Raw genomic sequence first — 15,204 nt, forward strand, 5'->3', positions numbered from 1 at the left:
CAAGTGAACACTTCTATTTTTGATGAAGTTGCAGAAACAGGCAGCTGAAGAGCTCAGCAATAGCCTCTGTTTACAGAAGGCTGCCACAAAATGAATGTTTTGTACTGTTAGGTTTTCCCCACGGGATGTAGGCAACTGATCCCAACACACTCTGCTCCTCCTCTAGCATACATTTTACACTAACATCGGAGCAGGAGGTTGAAGCAAAAGAAGCTTTGCATTTCAGAACAGCTTTATCCCATGGTTGTTACTGGCAGGTGGATGACAGTGTCTCACACTGGAAAATGCCAGTCCCTAGAAGTATGAAGAAACTTGCCACTCTTTTCCCTTCACAGCAGTTCTATATGCTGCTTTGCATTCAGCACCAAAAGAAAACAATAACTATACTGTTTGGCAGTTCATCTTACGATGTGACTGATCCAAACTATTTTTAATGCCCTGTCTTCTCTGTCCTGGTCTGTCCTCCCTCCTGCTTTCACTTGTGGCCTATTTTTAAATGCTGTCCTCCTGTGCCAGTGGGGACTCTGCTGTGCCATCTCGCTCAGCAGGGGAGGCTGGACAGAAACCCCACATCCGCCTAAACTGGATCTTGCGCAGACAGTGCTGCTGCTGCTCAGTTTGTATCACACCAAAGTAACAGCCAGCGAACAGCACGTAAGCCAACCTGAGGTGCATTCCAGGTACAAAACAAGCAGGAAACTTGTTATTCATAAATCTCAGAGGAGAAAATAGCTGGAAAAAAAATTATGTGAGAGGAGAAATCTAGTATCAGTTCACCGGAAGACAGCTTCTGTAAGGAACTGCCTTCATAAAGAAATGGTATTTTAAGGTTTTACAGTATAAAGTATTTCAAAACTGCTTAGAGACACTTTTTTTTTAAAGCAACTTACTTGTCTGTTGTGTACAGGGTTTGATGTACTCGAAGGACTGGATTGTGACAAAGCTACACTGCTATTTTTCCCAATCTGAAAAACATTAATTGAGCAGTATTGAGAGGCATATTTGTCAGTTGAACGCAGATGCTGGAAATGGCTTTCTCTTTCCTGTGTAAAGTGGCACTAATTGCTTCGCATTTGGAACACAGGTATTTTGCTACAGCAAAAGATACACTTCAGACAGAATCATAATTATCTCTCAGAGCCTGTATACTTTAAATAAACTCTCAAAAGGCACATAAATACTATTACAGGTCAGAAAACAACGTAAGAAACAGTTACCTAGGGAATTTAGATTGCAAAGCCACACCTCTCTACACTGAAATGACAGTTTGTCTAGCTCCTGGAGTCACAGTGCAGCTGGTCAGCCACTGCCAGAGCACAAGAGTGCTCACCCTCACAGACTCCTGCCCAGAGACCCTCCCTGATCCTGAGGAGTTTAAAGCAAGAGCCCAAGCACCACAGCATGCCCTAAGGTATTCCATTTTCTTCTTTACAGAATCTTCATTTATTGTCATTGCTCAATAATGCAAATATTAGCAGAAGAATCAAACTCCAGAGGTTTATATTGACAATTATATGAATTTACTGCATCAGAGAATTTCTTTGGGAATGAGTGCAAACTGACAGTGCACATATACACGTTTTAAAAGTGCCTCGTTGAAATATTGCAATAGTCAATCTGCATATTTCAATGCTTGAGACATTACAGCACTCTGTAAGAGCAGCCTGCCTGAGGTTTTTCTACAACGACCCATACACATAGTGTAGATACTTCTGTGGTGGTACAAAAGGGGAGCCAGCTGTTAAGTCAGAGGAGTAGTTCCTCAGGGGTTACGAGGCTGACAGAAATGAACCATGGACACCTGCCTGCAAAGGGCAGATGACTGGAGTTTGAACAGTTACTCACAAGGTCAGTGGACTTCAAGCAACATCAATTTTAACTATTTGGTAGAGAGGTAGCAAGGGCCTGCCTTCTGAACAGTGAGAAATGCAGTTCCAAGTTTCTTACTGAATAGACTGGACTGTGGCACTGCCTGGCGGGGTGTTCACCAACATCAGTTTTTTCCTTCTCTTCTGCAACATCATTTGTTTATTTTGCCATCTCACGTATATATATGAAAGGCAGTCTTTGTCTCCCTCTCCATATCAGGCCTTTCTCACACTGTAACTGTTTAAAACTGAGTTCTCTCTTCACATGCTATCCAGAAGTGTTTAAAGTTTTTATTTACGGCCGGTTCTAAGGCAGCTCCTGAGGTGCACAAAGAGTAAAAGGCTAGGCCTCTGTTTGTCCTGGTCCCTTTAGCTTGCTGGTTTGCATGCCACAGCTGTTCTCCAGGTAGTAATGTGCTTTTCCTCAGTATACAAATACTGACCAAAGATACACAGCCTTGTAAAATCTTTCCTAGCGACTCAGAACATCATGATGCTGCAAACCTTTCTTCTCTACAACCATCATTAGAACATCCATAAACCTTTCTGTAATAAAATCCACAACAACCACTAGGAAATTGACTTGCTGAGATCCTAGAATCGTTGAGAGGGAACGTTCGGCCTGTTTAGGCTTTCATTCATGCAGTGCTGTTACAACTAACAGCTTGGCTCTGGACATGGGACAAAGCAGGGAGCAGCACAGCTTGTAGCACTGAGGTCGGGCTTGGAGCAGCTTCATTCAGGATGCAGTGCCCCAGACAGGAGGGTGAATCAGGCAGATTGAGCAGTTACAGCACTCCATGAAGATAAGAATGATTCCCGGTCATGTTGGGTCTTTAATGATGGCAACACCATTGCAAAAGGACTAGGGTGAGGCCAAGGCTCAAATCCTTTTATTTTTTTTCTCTTTTAACAATAAAGTATGCTTCAAAACCCAACTGTTAATGCTTTCCGTTATTATCTCTCTAGGCCAGACTTGAACTGAATTAGAAAAAAACCCAAACTGAGCCTATGTGACTTGATCTCCTTTCTGTGTTCTTAGTCTCTTAATTTAATTTGCCCTATTACATCAGGGAACAGGGGCAAGATCTTAAGTAATACTGATTTTTCTGGTGTAATTTTTACTGGGATTGCATTTCTAGAACACTGCAAGTCAAACCAGCACAACTTAAAAGTGATTTCAAGTATTGTATTCTTCAGAGCTTTAATATTCACTTGTAGAGTATGGAATATTATTTGACCCATATGCTTAAGTGGGTACAAATTTCATTTATTTAGAGCACAAATAAACAGTAGGAAACGTCTATTTTGTATCACATACAATTCTGTATCCTTGTCAGAGACAATGAGCTGCCAGCCAGACACCTGAAACACAAACTCCACTTTATCTTGTATTTTTGATTACTAATGTAGCTCCAAAGACCAGCAGTGCAAGAGGAAAGCGTGACCAACTTTCACATATATATATATATGCACATATATGCATATATGTGTGTATATATGCATACACCTGTATGTGTAGAGAGAAACTTGTTTAAAAAACTGCATTTCATTACACATTACATATATTTAAGCTTTTACTTAAAGAAAAAAATATGAGTGTGAATTACATCTTTACAAATACTCAGAAAAGACGTCTGACTGATCCTCTGAGGTTTATTTACTTCTATTACTGTGCAACCTGCTGAAAGACAGCAAAACCGAACAGGAATGTCCCACAGGAACAGACTGAATCACTAGGGAGCCAGAATTGGAACTCAGAACCTCCTGCGTGTATCTGTAAGCCTTCGTCAGACGGCTCTAGCTACAGATGCAGTCTGTGTACTGTGAAAAGACGATACAATCCATTTCCATGTTTGCACCAAAGTAACCATTTGTACTTATTTTTACTTCCCACTTGAGATCGTGTATCTCAGGGCAATTTAATCTTTTTGGGCCCGCACGTATTTCAAAAATCAGATGTGTGACAGACTGGAAAGCTTACAGCATCCTCCACTGACTGCAGTGACTTCGAGATCAGTTCTCTTTGCAGGACACATTTAAAGGGCTTAAAACAGAATGACAATGCCACTATCCATTTTTAAAAGCCAAACAAGTAATCTCAGTTGCACCTCGGCTGGAAGTTGGAAAAAGAACATACACTTGCTAAGCCATTCTCTGAGATATTCATTCTGTCTGCTTTACCAGCTTTACAATTCATTTATCCCCCCTTGCCACTCCCATTTCTGTCTGCAATTACTTTTGGATTCCTTCGCTCAAGACCCTACCCTCTCCATTTCCAAATTCTGTTTGATATGCAACATCCTTAGGAAATGAGAGTTTCACAAACAAACAAACAAAGTCTTCCTAAGCAACCTTCTCTGGATTTTGTAAGGTATTCTATTTTCTATGGTTTTGTCCTCCAGATACCTGGGCCAAGCTGTGTTTTCTGTGCGATGCACAGCATTGGACACAGCAGCAGAACAAACAGTAGATCATTATAAAGATCATACTGCCAGTTCTTCCACCAAATTTTACTTCACATATACTTTTGTCCTTATATAGCAACAAAGAGCAGCCAAAGCTGACAATGAAGTAAGACTGTGTAACCTTATCTGCTGCATTGACTTCAATATTCTGAACACAGGCACACTACAAAAGATAACCAAATGTTAAAGGTCATCTTGGTTAGGATCCTAATTTCTTCATGTTTCCTGTTTCAAACAGGAAACAGCACTTGAGGTCAGGCACCTGAGACCTTCTCCAGGGGAAAGGTAGATGTAAGCCTTATACATCAGAGCAAAGAGGAGACTTGTGTAACATCAAGAAATGAATCAGCCACAAGTTTGGGAAAAAGAAACAAACAGAAATGCTGACTCTTATCTTCCTGTTTTAATGACACCATTTATTTCAGATATGAGAATTAAGGTAAAAAAATTAATCTCTAAAAATTCTTTATCCATTCTGGACATTCCATTTCACTTTCAGAGATACAAATGGCTACTTTATTAATTGAATAAAAAAAATCTCATTAAAATATTTATGAAAGTAGATATATATTTTAAAACTCTAAAAACATCTTTCTCTGATTGGTACAAAACAAATACAAATATGTTCCTGTATTAACCTAGAAAGTAAGTTGTGTGATGGAAACCAATCTGAAGCAAACACAGTATTTTCTTTTAAGAGTGCATGAAATATTTCAAATCAGACATGACCTGCATAAAAATAACTGGAAGAGTCCCTTACCTGCCGAGAGATGGAGCTGCTTGTAGGATCTGGCACCGCAGAAATAAGGTTGGCAGTGCTCTTTCTATGAACACTATTCATACCAGGCATTTTAGTGATTTTACAGGCTTTGCTACTAGAACTAGAGTTTTTACGTTTTTTTCCTTCTGATTTGTCAAAAGAAAGGGGTAGAGAAGACACTGCGTTATGTGCTCCCAGGGAGTGGTCCCCTGAGTGATGCACAAGAGAAGATACAGACAGATTAGAAGAGTCAATACTGCTTACTACCATGCTCATATGTTTCACTGAGTCCGTTGAACTACTTGATAATGAAGTCCGTCCTGAGGGCTCCGATTTGGCACTGAGTGGGCTTGTTCCGTTATTTGTATTGTGCAGAGACATGCTGTTATAGGAAGATGTAGCCTGATAGGAGTTCAAAGTCGAACTGGGGTTCAGGACACAGTTCTTTTTGTGGGACCCTGAAAATGAAGACGAGGAAGATGTCTGCAAAGATAACGAGGACGATGACGATGATGATGAGGACGACGACTGCGGCTTTTTCTTTTTGTTACTTGAAGACTCATCACCCCGAGATGACAGGTCTTTCACTTTTGAGGATTTGCTGGTTTTTGTTTTGGATGGCTTGTGGGATGGGGAAGGGATGACTGCTGGCACTGGTGACACAGCTGATGGTGCCTTGAAAGTTGAGTCCATGATACTTAGGCTCGCAGCCATGTGAGGAAAAGCTGTAGTGTGTGACATAATGGAATTCGTATCTGATGTTGTCACGAAGGCTGCATTTGATAACATGGCTGATGTCATTAGGTAAGAAGAAGAAGTGATTCTGGAACTGATAGGTGTTGAAGGAATATACACCGCACTGGGGGTGCTGAAAGGCTGTAAAACTGATGCTGGAAAAGGAGTGGAGACATGTGCTGCTGGAGAAGGCATGGGACTATCTGCTGCAGGAGGAATTTTCCTAAATTAAGAAGAGGGATGGGGAGGGGAAAAGAGAAAAAAGAAGAAAACATTTAGATACATAAAAAAAATCCATCTGAACAATGCAGATAGGAAACAACTTCTGAGAAGGACCAACTTGTTAAAAAATGCAAACCTAGATCATTCCAATTTTGATGCCTATTCTACCGTTCACATGTATTTTCATATTCACCAGTCAAAATCAGCTCTGCATTCTACAGCTTAAAAACACTTTTGCTTGTGATTTTTCCTCCCTCTTTTTTAACCTGCAATTCCATTATGAGGTTTCCTTGGGATTTAATAGAAACAACAAACCCCAAACCACAAGTATTTTAATATTGCAAAAATTCAGGAAAGCTGGATTGTGGAGTACATTTTCCTAAAAATTAATTTTGAAATGGGGCACATTAAATCTGTGAAGGCAGCAGAGACCTAACAGAGGCTGATGAGATAAAGAACCATGCAGCATAATTTTCCCTACACAATTCTGTCATGGCACATGAGTCCTAAACTGTGTAACTCAGTTAAACCAGAACTGAGCTCCACTTCAGCACAAGTGCCCCATGTAGCAATTATGTGCATTGTGTTGCAATTTAATCACTTTGTTATGAATTTAATTTCCTTTTTTCCTCTCCTGTTTTGCCAAACAAATAATACAAATAAAATGTCTGATGCTGGGATCTATAGAGATACTAGTCACTCTGTTTCACTCATTGTGTATGTTTTGTTTGAAAGTTCAAGTTATGGAATTGTTTCCATATCAACCTAAACTCACAGGTTAGATTTGATGAGGGTAGTAAACGAGCCAGTTCTGGGGAGTTGTGAAGTATTTAATCACTGAGTTTAAAGAGGAAAGCTCATCCCTTTCCAAATGCAGTGGTGCTCCCAACAGCTCATTTGGGAGCTGGCTAGATGGAATTAGCTACGTAAGCTACTGATTAATTTCACTGATACTGAAAAATTGACAAATTATTAAACAAAGCTTGATAAGATTTGTAACTAGTTGAGTACTATTCTGAGAATAAAATCTAATAATAATTCCTGTGAAATTAGTAGAATGTATTCAAATTCCTTTCTGCTCAGCCATCATCATCTATTATTTTATCTAGTTCAGTGTTAACAAAGAACCAGACTTCTGTAATGTCTCTTGGAAAATTATGTGAGCTTTTCTCATTATTTAGAATACAATTTAATTCACAGTTTAATCCTCTTTCTCTTTGTTAAGAAGCTGTACATCACCATAACTCTGCCCTTGTTATCCTCACTACTGACACCTTGTTAGTTTTTAAAGGCTTATTCTTGCCCTCAAAGAAGTATGACAAAAGAGCAGCACTGGGTGTGCTGTTTTATCATAAATCAAATCCTAATTACAAGTGCTCTCTCCTGGTATTCCTCCTTTGGAGACTGTCAGACAGAACACTGTTTATGGCACAGTTACATAAGGGATTACATACAGTTCATGTGCCAGAAATGAGGAAGTCCTACTGCCTGCAACTTGCTATGTGAACAGAGCTGTTTCTCAGATCCATTCCTCAGTTCATTTTTAAGGAAGGGCCGATAATTCTTACCCACCTTTGTCAAGTACTGTGAGATCTAGGGGTAAAAAGTACTTTGTAAATGTAATTATCACTCTCAAAACATGGCCTGGTATCCGTGTACCTGTAGCTCCAACTACAGAGCTGCAGAGGCACCAGTTATAAAACAGCTTTACCCATACTCCTGCTTGGGGAAGACAGGAACAAATCAGTCTAGAGGAGGGTTGAGGACAACAGAAGAATATAACAGGGGTTAAGCACTGTGAGCTTCCTGTGTTACACAGACAAGTAAGTACAGATGGAATTCATTAAAATATTAGAGACTACATAAACAGGTAGAATGTGGGAAAACATTTACAATTGGATTTAGTGGGAAAAGAATGAGGCCTGTTTATTTCTTGTATCATGTAACTACTACAGAGGTTATTTTTGGTTTTCGTGATAGTAGTGGTACTAGTGACACATTTTGTTTGTCCTAACAAACAAAGCCAATAGACAACAAGTTTTAACCTTCTTATTTAAAAAAACTAAGTAGTTTTATTTGAGGAAGGTGACAGACACTAGTTAACAGCCAAATTTACAAAGTAGAAGAGAGGAACCCCCCTGCAGATCAAGCATGATCTGTCCCTAAATCGACATGACACTGGCCCTTTTATGGCAAACCCAACCATTTCCAAACTATGTCTCCCAGCACAGTAGCACTGTTATCATCAAGTTACCAGGTTAGTCAGACAAGCCAAGCTTTAGTGTTTCAAAAATACAGTTAAATAAAAGTCAAACCTTGTTTATCTAATGGCTGCCATCCAATGAATATAATACAGTCCTGATAATAAACAGTGACATGAAACACTGCACTTTAGTGTCATTACATTGGAAGTATGCTTATGCTGTAGCAGAATACCCCAAAAAACCTCAACAATCCTACCTGCAGATGGCATGAGCTTTTCAAATAGATTTTTTTTTTTAAAGAATTAGCATGGTTTTTATTAGTACAGTCTATTTTCATGTACCTGTGCAGCCAAAGCCTATAGTGTTTGGAACTTGCACACATGATATAGAGGGGCTTCAACAGTGAGTGATAATCAGAACTTTAAGACCTCACAGCCAGCAAGGGTACTACTGACTAAAAAAACTACCACATCCTATCTTACGCACAGGCAAGTGTGTACTGAGTTCCTGATCTCACAAAACACAAGTCTTACAGAGCAAACTCTGAGTGGGTGATAAGAGTACATGATATATAGACATAGAAGTCTAGGCAAAATCTAACCTGTGTGTTATAAAACTATGTGATAGCAAAACGTATCTCCAAACCCAGAAAACACTGAGTTTTAATGCTTTAATGTTAACTAATGAATTACTCCTCCCCAGCTTCAGAGGGGCTAAAAAAAAAGCGCTAAATCTGGTGTAAATTTACATCTGAATAGGAGATTGATCAGTTGTGCTTGTGTATTCCTTAAGAGAGAAGAGAAAATCTGTACTTGTATTACTGCTATGTCTTAATACAGAGGTAACTTTACAAATGCTTCCCATGGAGTGTTTAATTTAGAAGTTTTACAGAATTAAAAATGTTAAACTACCCACCAAGTGTAAAACCCCCACTTACTTCCACATCTGTGAGTTCAAGTGTTTTTCTACCATGGAGTTTAGCGCAAATCGAAAATGGTCCCATCTTCTGTCAAAGACATAATACCCTCTTCCCATTAAGCGACTGCCGTATGAACAAAACTGAAAGAAAAGGTATTTCAACATTGCTTAAAACATATATATCTATGTTAGAAAATATTCATTTATAGATCAAGGAAAACCTTTGTAATTTGTATCATGCACATAAGACACCTTTGAAAAAGGTGAGTTTCACGACCTACAGCATAAATACTTTTTTAATGATACACGAATATGTGCACAATGTTTCAGCTCAGTGTCAAGTATACTTCATATTTCACTAACAAGTCAGTTTGCTATCAGGCACCTGTGTGCAACAGGAAAAGAATATAAATGCTGAGGTAATGTTAAGAATCAGTTCTGCCTACTAATACTCTTTACTGCCTCTGAAAGACAGTTTCACCATTCTGTACACATCAAATCTCATAATCGTGTAACAGGAATAAAAACACAACTGGAGAGGAAAAAGGTGCAACAAGAATGTCTTTACTATCTGCTTAATAAATAAATAAGTGACAGGTTAGTAAATGTGTAACTATGCATGGTACCTGTGCTACACAACAGAACAGTGGGTACCCTCTTCAGTGTATGGAAATCATCTAGAGGAGGAGTAAATATTTTGAGAGTTCTTCAGAGCTCAGGCATATTTGCACTACTTCCTCTGGGGAACTTCATGAAAAGTCCTACTACACTACACTGAAATGGAATTATAAGGAATCTACCCTTCTTCAGTTCAGTCCTACTGATCTCACCCAGAGAACTGCCGCAAAACGTATTTGTGGGAGAGAAACCTGTTATAAATCATCCTCAGAAAATAAGACAACACTCCCCCATGCAGGGACCAAGTCTGAAGCAGAAGCAGCTGATGGAGTAGAACATCATCTGTTTACAGTACCTTCAGCTTACTGGATAGTGAGTAGTGACTCCCTGTTTATCTTACATCTGTTTCATGACAAGGTTAAACAGGTTAGTTCAAACCCCCACCTAAGCTGATAAACTAGTCTCACCTCCCAGTGCCACAGATCAGCTACCACTAAGAGGTAGGTTAAGAAGCTACTGCCTCTTCCCCACCAATTACTACCACCTAGCTGGGAGATAGACTTTATAAGGAAACCAGTGCACTTCAATATGACATGTAGCAAGTTAGCAGAAGCTTGTGCCGAAGGTGATTTATACCATCTTTTCTGACTTCCTGTTGATCTGGACTAAGAACAGCTGCACTACCAGTAACTGCTTCAGCTGGGAGGTGCTGAGATCTCAAAGTACAGATGAGTCAGTGGGATATGCCTTGAAACAGAACAAAGATCCTAAACCAGAATGGCCATTGACAGCCAGGCCTCACTGATGATGAGTGTACAAGACTGTTCATTTGTGTGGACACACATGCTGTGAAGCTTTAGTTTTTAATTCATAGAGAAGCAGTCAGCAAAACCAAAGTAGAATACAAAAGTACCAAGGAAGCACAAGGTTCCTGCATATCACAATATGATATGGCCTATAATAATTCTTTTCTGTGTAAGAACCAAATATAGAATTTCATCTGACAGTCATTTTATGTTCAGCTCATACTTTTTACTGGTGTCTGACAGTAACAAGTTCTCCTTTGCTCTAGGGAATATAGACAATGCTACAGTTATCACACTGTTTGTTTTATTATTCACATCATATGGAAAACACATAAGGGAATTCATCATTAATTTCATTCCTTGGCTCAGTTTTGATGAGAACCAACTGCTCAAAGTTCAAGAGTTCTCCCATTCCTTCTCGGTTTGTACAGTGTAAACAAGTTCACACCGCAGAGATAATGCCACAAGGCAGCTCTTACTACTTACCATTAAATTTCTCACCAACATGGGAAAGACAAAAGCAGCTGCCAGAGAAGCACATACCTGAGCCACCACCAAAGCAGACGGGCTATGCTGTACTCTAGACTTTCCATTTTTAGATGAATGAAGGCTTCTAAGTCTACATACACTCACATAAATGATACTTAATTACTGATTCAAACCAGATGACAAAAATCAGTGAAGCACTGTAATAGCCCTTTGTTGCCATATGATTTTCAGAGATGCAACCAATTGTAAGGTACAGCTCCGTAAGAACTATGACTACAAAGAGATTATCTGCTCATGTCATAGTGAAAACAGTGCAGCTTTCCTCACTTGAGCAGGACTGCACATGCATTGCAATCTACTGAGAGAAAAATCTAAAACTAGAACTTGTGATTTTTGGCTGCTCATCTTGTTCTACAACCTCCCTGTCACATGCACTAACCAGTCTTTTCTTCCTACCTTATCCCATCCATACAATTTTCTGTTAAATGTATTTGATTTCTTTAGAACACAGTTTTCAGAGTGTAAGGCCCTCATTCCTTACATTTTTGCTAAATTACTTCTTTTCCTTCCCTCTCTAACTACATAAGAATTACAGCAAGGCATGCCAGAGACAGACACATACCCCAAGAGGTCTGGGATGGTGTCCAGAAAAATGACAGTCTAATTTCTCAGATTCTTCAGCTCCATCCGCTTCTCCTTCATCACTGGACAATCTGCTTGTTAAATCTCCTCCCATGGAAGGCAGTGGCAGTTCTGGTACGTACCCACTGTGGTTTGAAGAACTGTTGCTGTTTATGCTATTTGCAGATGATGGTCTAGAAGAAGAATATACATTTAAGCCATCAGTGCTCAAAGAATCTGCAAACCCGCCTGCCAGAGTGAAGCATCAAAGTGAATTACACCAGAAATGCTCACATAAAGAAGGACAGTAAAAGATACAGAACAGCTGACATTTGGTCTTATCAGAAAGGTATCATGGGTTATCACCCAGTTAGCAAAAGCACCTCTGTATTGCCTGAAATTTGCCTCTAACAACATGTGGGTTTTCTTTGTCTAAAATCCATTAGAACAAAGTGGGAATGCCTTCACACCACAGGGCATGAGTATGCCTTGCCTTTCAAAAGTAGCTTGGAGACAAATCAGCAGCAGCGGTGGAAAAGGATTCTCAGTTACAGTTTGTACAACCTCTGAGGTTGGAGGAGATGTCGATGTTGAGCAAAATCTGATCTTCAGTCTCATGAATTACTGCTACCAGAACACAGCAGTCACTAAGACTGTAGACAGGTGCCCTCTTCTGAACTGAGCAGGGATCGCTAACCAATGCCCATCCGCTAGAAATAACTGCTGCAGTTGCTGTTTCACAGCACACATTGTGTGAGTGCTCCTCAGCCTTTGGGAAAAATCATGGAGGTCAAGCCAAGTCACCACAAGGAAAACAGCAAGCTCTGCCTCAGCAGAGCAAGGAGCACTTACACCACCTCTTCCTGCAGCAGAGCTGCAACTTTCCTGGCTCCCAGCAGAGAGGTAGGCAAGGCTTTCCTCTGGCACAGGGCTTGCAAAACCAGACAGGACAGAACAGGGGCACGGCAGCAGAAATGAAAGTGTAGATTGTATAATGAATGACAGCTAAAAACTTGCCCATCTACTGCCTTTGCAATGTCTTCACCCGACTCTCACTCAATTGCATTCCACTTTTGCTTCTTTCACCGTAACAGCTACTAAAAACACCTGCCTGTCCCTCCGTGCTCCTCTCTATGTAAGGACTGTGTAAAGTCACTCCTTGTCCAAGAATTATGCAGATCTCTCACCAATTTATCTGTGGGTATTCTTTTCCTGTCCTTTCACTCAGACCCTGCAAAACCCACCTCTGCCACTGTACAAATAAAATGTCATTACTGCTTAATGAACACACAGAAAACATTGGAAATGCTGTCTCTATAAGACTTGAGATAGCAAATACAGCAAATAACTCTTTGAAATAGAGACTTTGTACAAAAGCCCCCAAATGGGCACCCAATCCTGACCAAGGCTTCTGCAAGAAAAGAAATGTGAAGCAAGATAAATATGAACAAAACCAACTGGTTTACCTCTATTTGCTCCACCCAAAGCTAGTACCAGAAAAACCCCACACAAAACATAGGGGAAGTTTACCAGAGGATAATTAGAATTCCAATTAGATCAAATACCTCACACTAGCTTTCCTAAAGGAATGTCTTTGTATGGTCTTTATGAAGATTCTTTTTCCTATTTCTAAGAAAAATTTCCCAAATGAGCAAAGACATGCTACAGAGAGTTTCAAATCAATACCTATAAGAACTAGCTGCTTACATGGTCATTTACACTAAATTATCCCCTTTTTTTACAAGGCATTCCACAGATGTAACTGACGAAGTATTTGCAGAGAAATATTCTACATAAATGTCCAGAATTTCCCCACTGACACCTACCCTAATTCATGTCAATAGACTTTTATTCTCAAATGTGCCAGAATGACTTGAATGTGACCTTTCCTAATTATTACTATTTTAGCCAAAAAAAGCAGTCAGTCTGAGATTCTGAGTTTAGGGTGGACATCACTCCTTACCTTATTCCCAATCAGATCACAGGCTACCATGGACAGATTTAGGTTTATATAAGCATCTTCTACTGCTAGCAGAAAATCTTACATGTTTTACCATGCAGTAGTCTAAAGAAGTGATGAATGCTTATAAAATGAGCTGTACCAAAGACTAAGACATTTCTTACAGCACCTTCAGAATGCAACATTCCACACTGGAGAATTGCTTACCTTGGAAGTACAGAATTTGGTGGTCTAGATTTTGCAGGAGATGTTACTTTAGATTCTTGCCCAGAGTTCACTGAAGATCCTGACAGAGAGTCTTGTGCTGGTGTGGGCTGGCTCTGATAGCTTTCCCTTGCAGATGGTGGATGCTCTTTGTCTTTTGCAACTTCTTTTTCCCTGGATCGAGCTTTGTGTTCAGCTAGAAGGATGTCAAACTGTTTTTTACGGCCTGGAACTGCTCGTCGATGATTAAGTGAATGAGTCTAAAAATAGGGTGGTTAAAAAGCATTTGTGTGTGCATGACATTGTTTATGAGTCCTCTATACTTCCGATACACCACAACTCTAAAAGATAAAATCTACTTCAAACAACTTTAGACACAGTTATGGAAATAAAGCTGTTATTCTACATTATCTTTGAGAACTTATGAAGTCATTCTTAAGAAATGCCAGCATCAAGGCTAAAATTACTTCTTGCAAATGTTTTCATACAATCGAGTCTTATTGAGTTACCTTTTCCAAGACAGAAAATATAATTCCAATAACTTCAAAGCATTAAGAAGCAACATTATTGTAGCTTTTAACTAATAATGAAAAATTGATCTCATTGGATTGAAAAAACCACATTTTAAAGTGAATTTAACTGATCACCTCTACTGACAGGTAGTACAGGCACATACAAATATTCATTATGTCTTACACTGCTGTTACTTTTTGACATCAGACTTATTACTATCACAAGGGCAGCCTCCAATTAATTTATAATACAAAAATGTTATGTTTTTTTTACTAAAAACTGACTACAACATTGTTGCACATATGAACCAAAAAAGGAGCATTTAAAGTTAGTACTTGTGCTTCTACATGACACTTTAATGCTTTTTGCATAACAAAATGACAAGAAAAAAGATCTTTTTAGAAATATCAGTGGAATAAGACAGATGCTCTGATTCAAAGAAACAGAATTACTCAAAAGAATTACCTGAAAACAGCGTCTGAATACCATACCCATTGTCTGTAAGACAGGAGCAGGTATGACCTCTCAAACTACTGTGGCAGGATTTAAACTATAACAAAGCATCTGATATTTTATCTTCTAAGAAAAATACCTTGCAGGTGAGCGATCTTGTGCAAGGTTTCTTTGTTTCAGGATCCAGTACTCCACAGTGTTTATTTGGGTCAAATTCTCTTTCTGTTTGATGGGGGGTGAGTAGAAAAAGGAGAAAAAAAAAATTAGGTTACAGAAATTTTAACCAGAGTAGCTATAATTTTTGCCTGATAAACTTAATTCAACCAGGCTCAACCTGAACCATTCATCTCTACCCCAGCACCCCA

At 39.3% G+C, this 15,204-nt stretch overlaps 1 protein-coding gene across 7 annotated transcripts in view; it reads right to left on the reverse strand.

Annotated features, from left to right (window-relative positions):
* The window catches only part of ATXN7L1 (ataxin 7 like 1), a 113,363-nt gene that overhangs the window by 4,145 nt on the left and 94,014 nt on the right, over nt 1-15,204 (reverse strand). For 6 of the 7 annotated variants that reach the window (XM_062638252.1, XM_062638251.1, XM_062638254.1 and 3 more), the window contains 6 exons: nt 14,979-15,061; nt 13,877-14,133; nt 11,711-11,903; nt 9,195-9,316; nt 5,097-6,054; nt 891-965 (listed from right to left, as the gene is read on the reverse strand). In XM_062638252.1, coding sequence (XP_062494236.1) covers nt 891-965; nt 5,097-6,054; nt 9,195-9,316; nt 11,711-11,903; nt 13,877-14,133; nt 14,979-15,061 — 1,688 coding nt within the window. The remainder of the gene's footprint in view (nt 1-890; nt 966-5,096; nt 6,055-9,194; nt 9,317-11,710; nt 11,904-13,876; nt 14,134-14,978; nt 15,062-15,204) is intronic. The other variant, XM_062638250.1, reaches the window with a different exon arrangement.

The sequence above is a fragment of the Pezoporus occidentalis genome, unplaced genomic scaffold (genome assembly GCF_034315485.1).
Source record: "Pezoporus occidentalis ecotype Australia unplaced genomic scaffold, CSIRO_AGI_Poc_V1 ctg56, whole genome shotgun sequence".
NCBI lineage: Eukaryota > Metazoa > Chordata > Aves > Psittaciformes > Psittacidae > Pezoporus > Pezoporus occidentalis.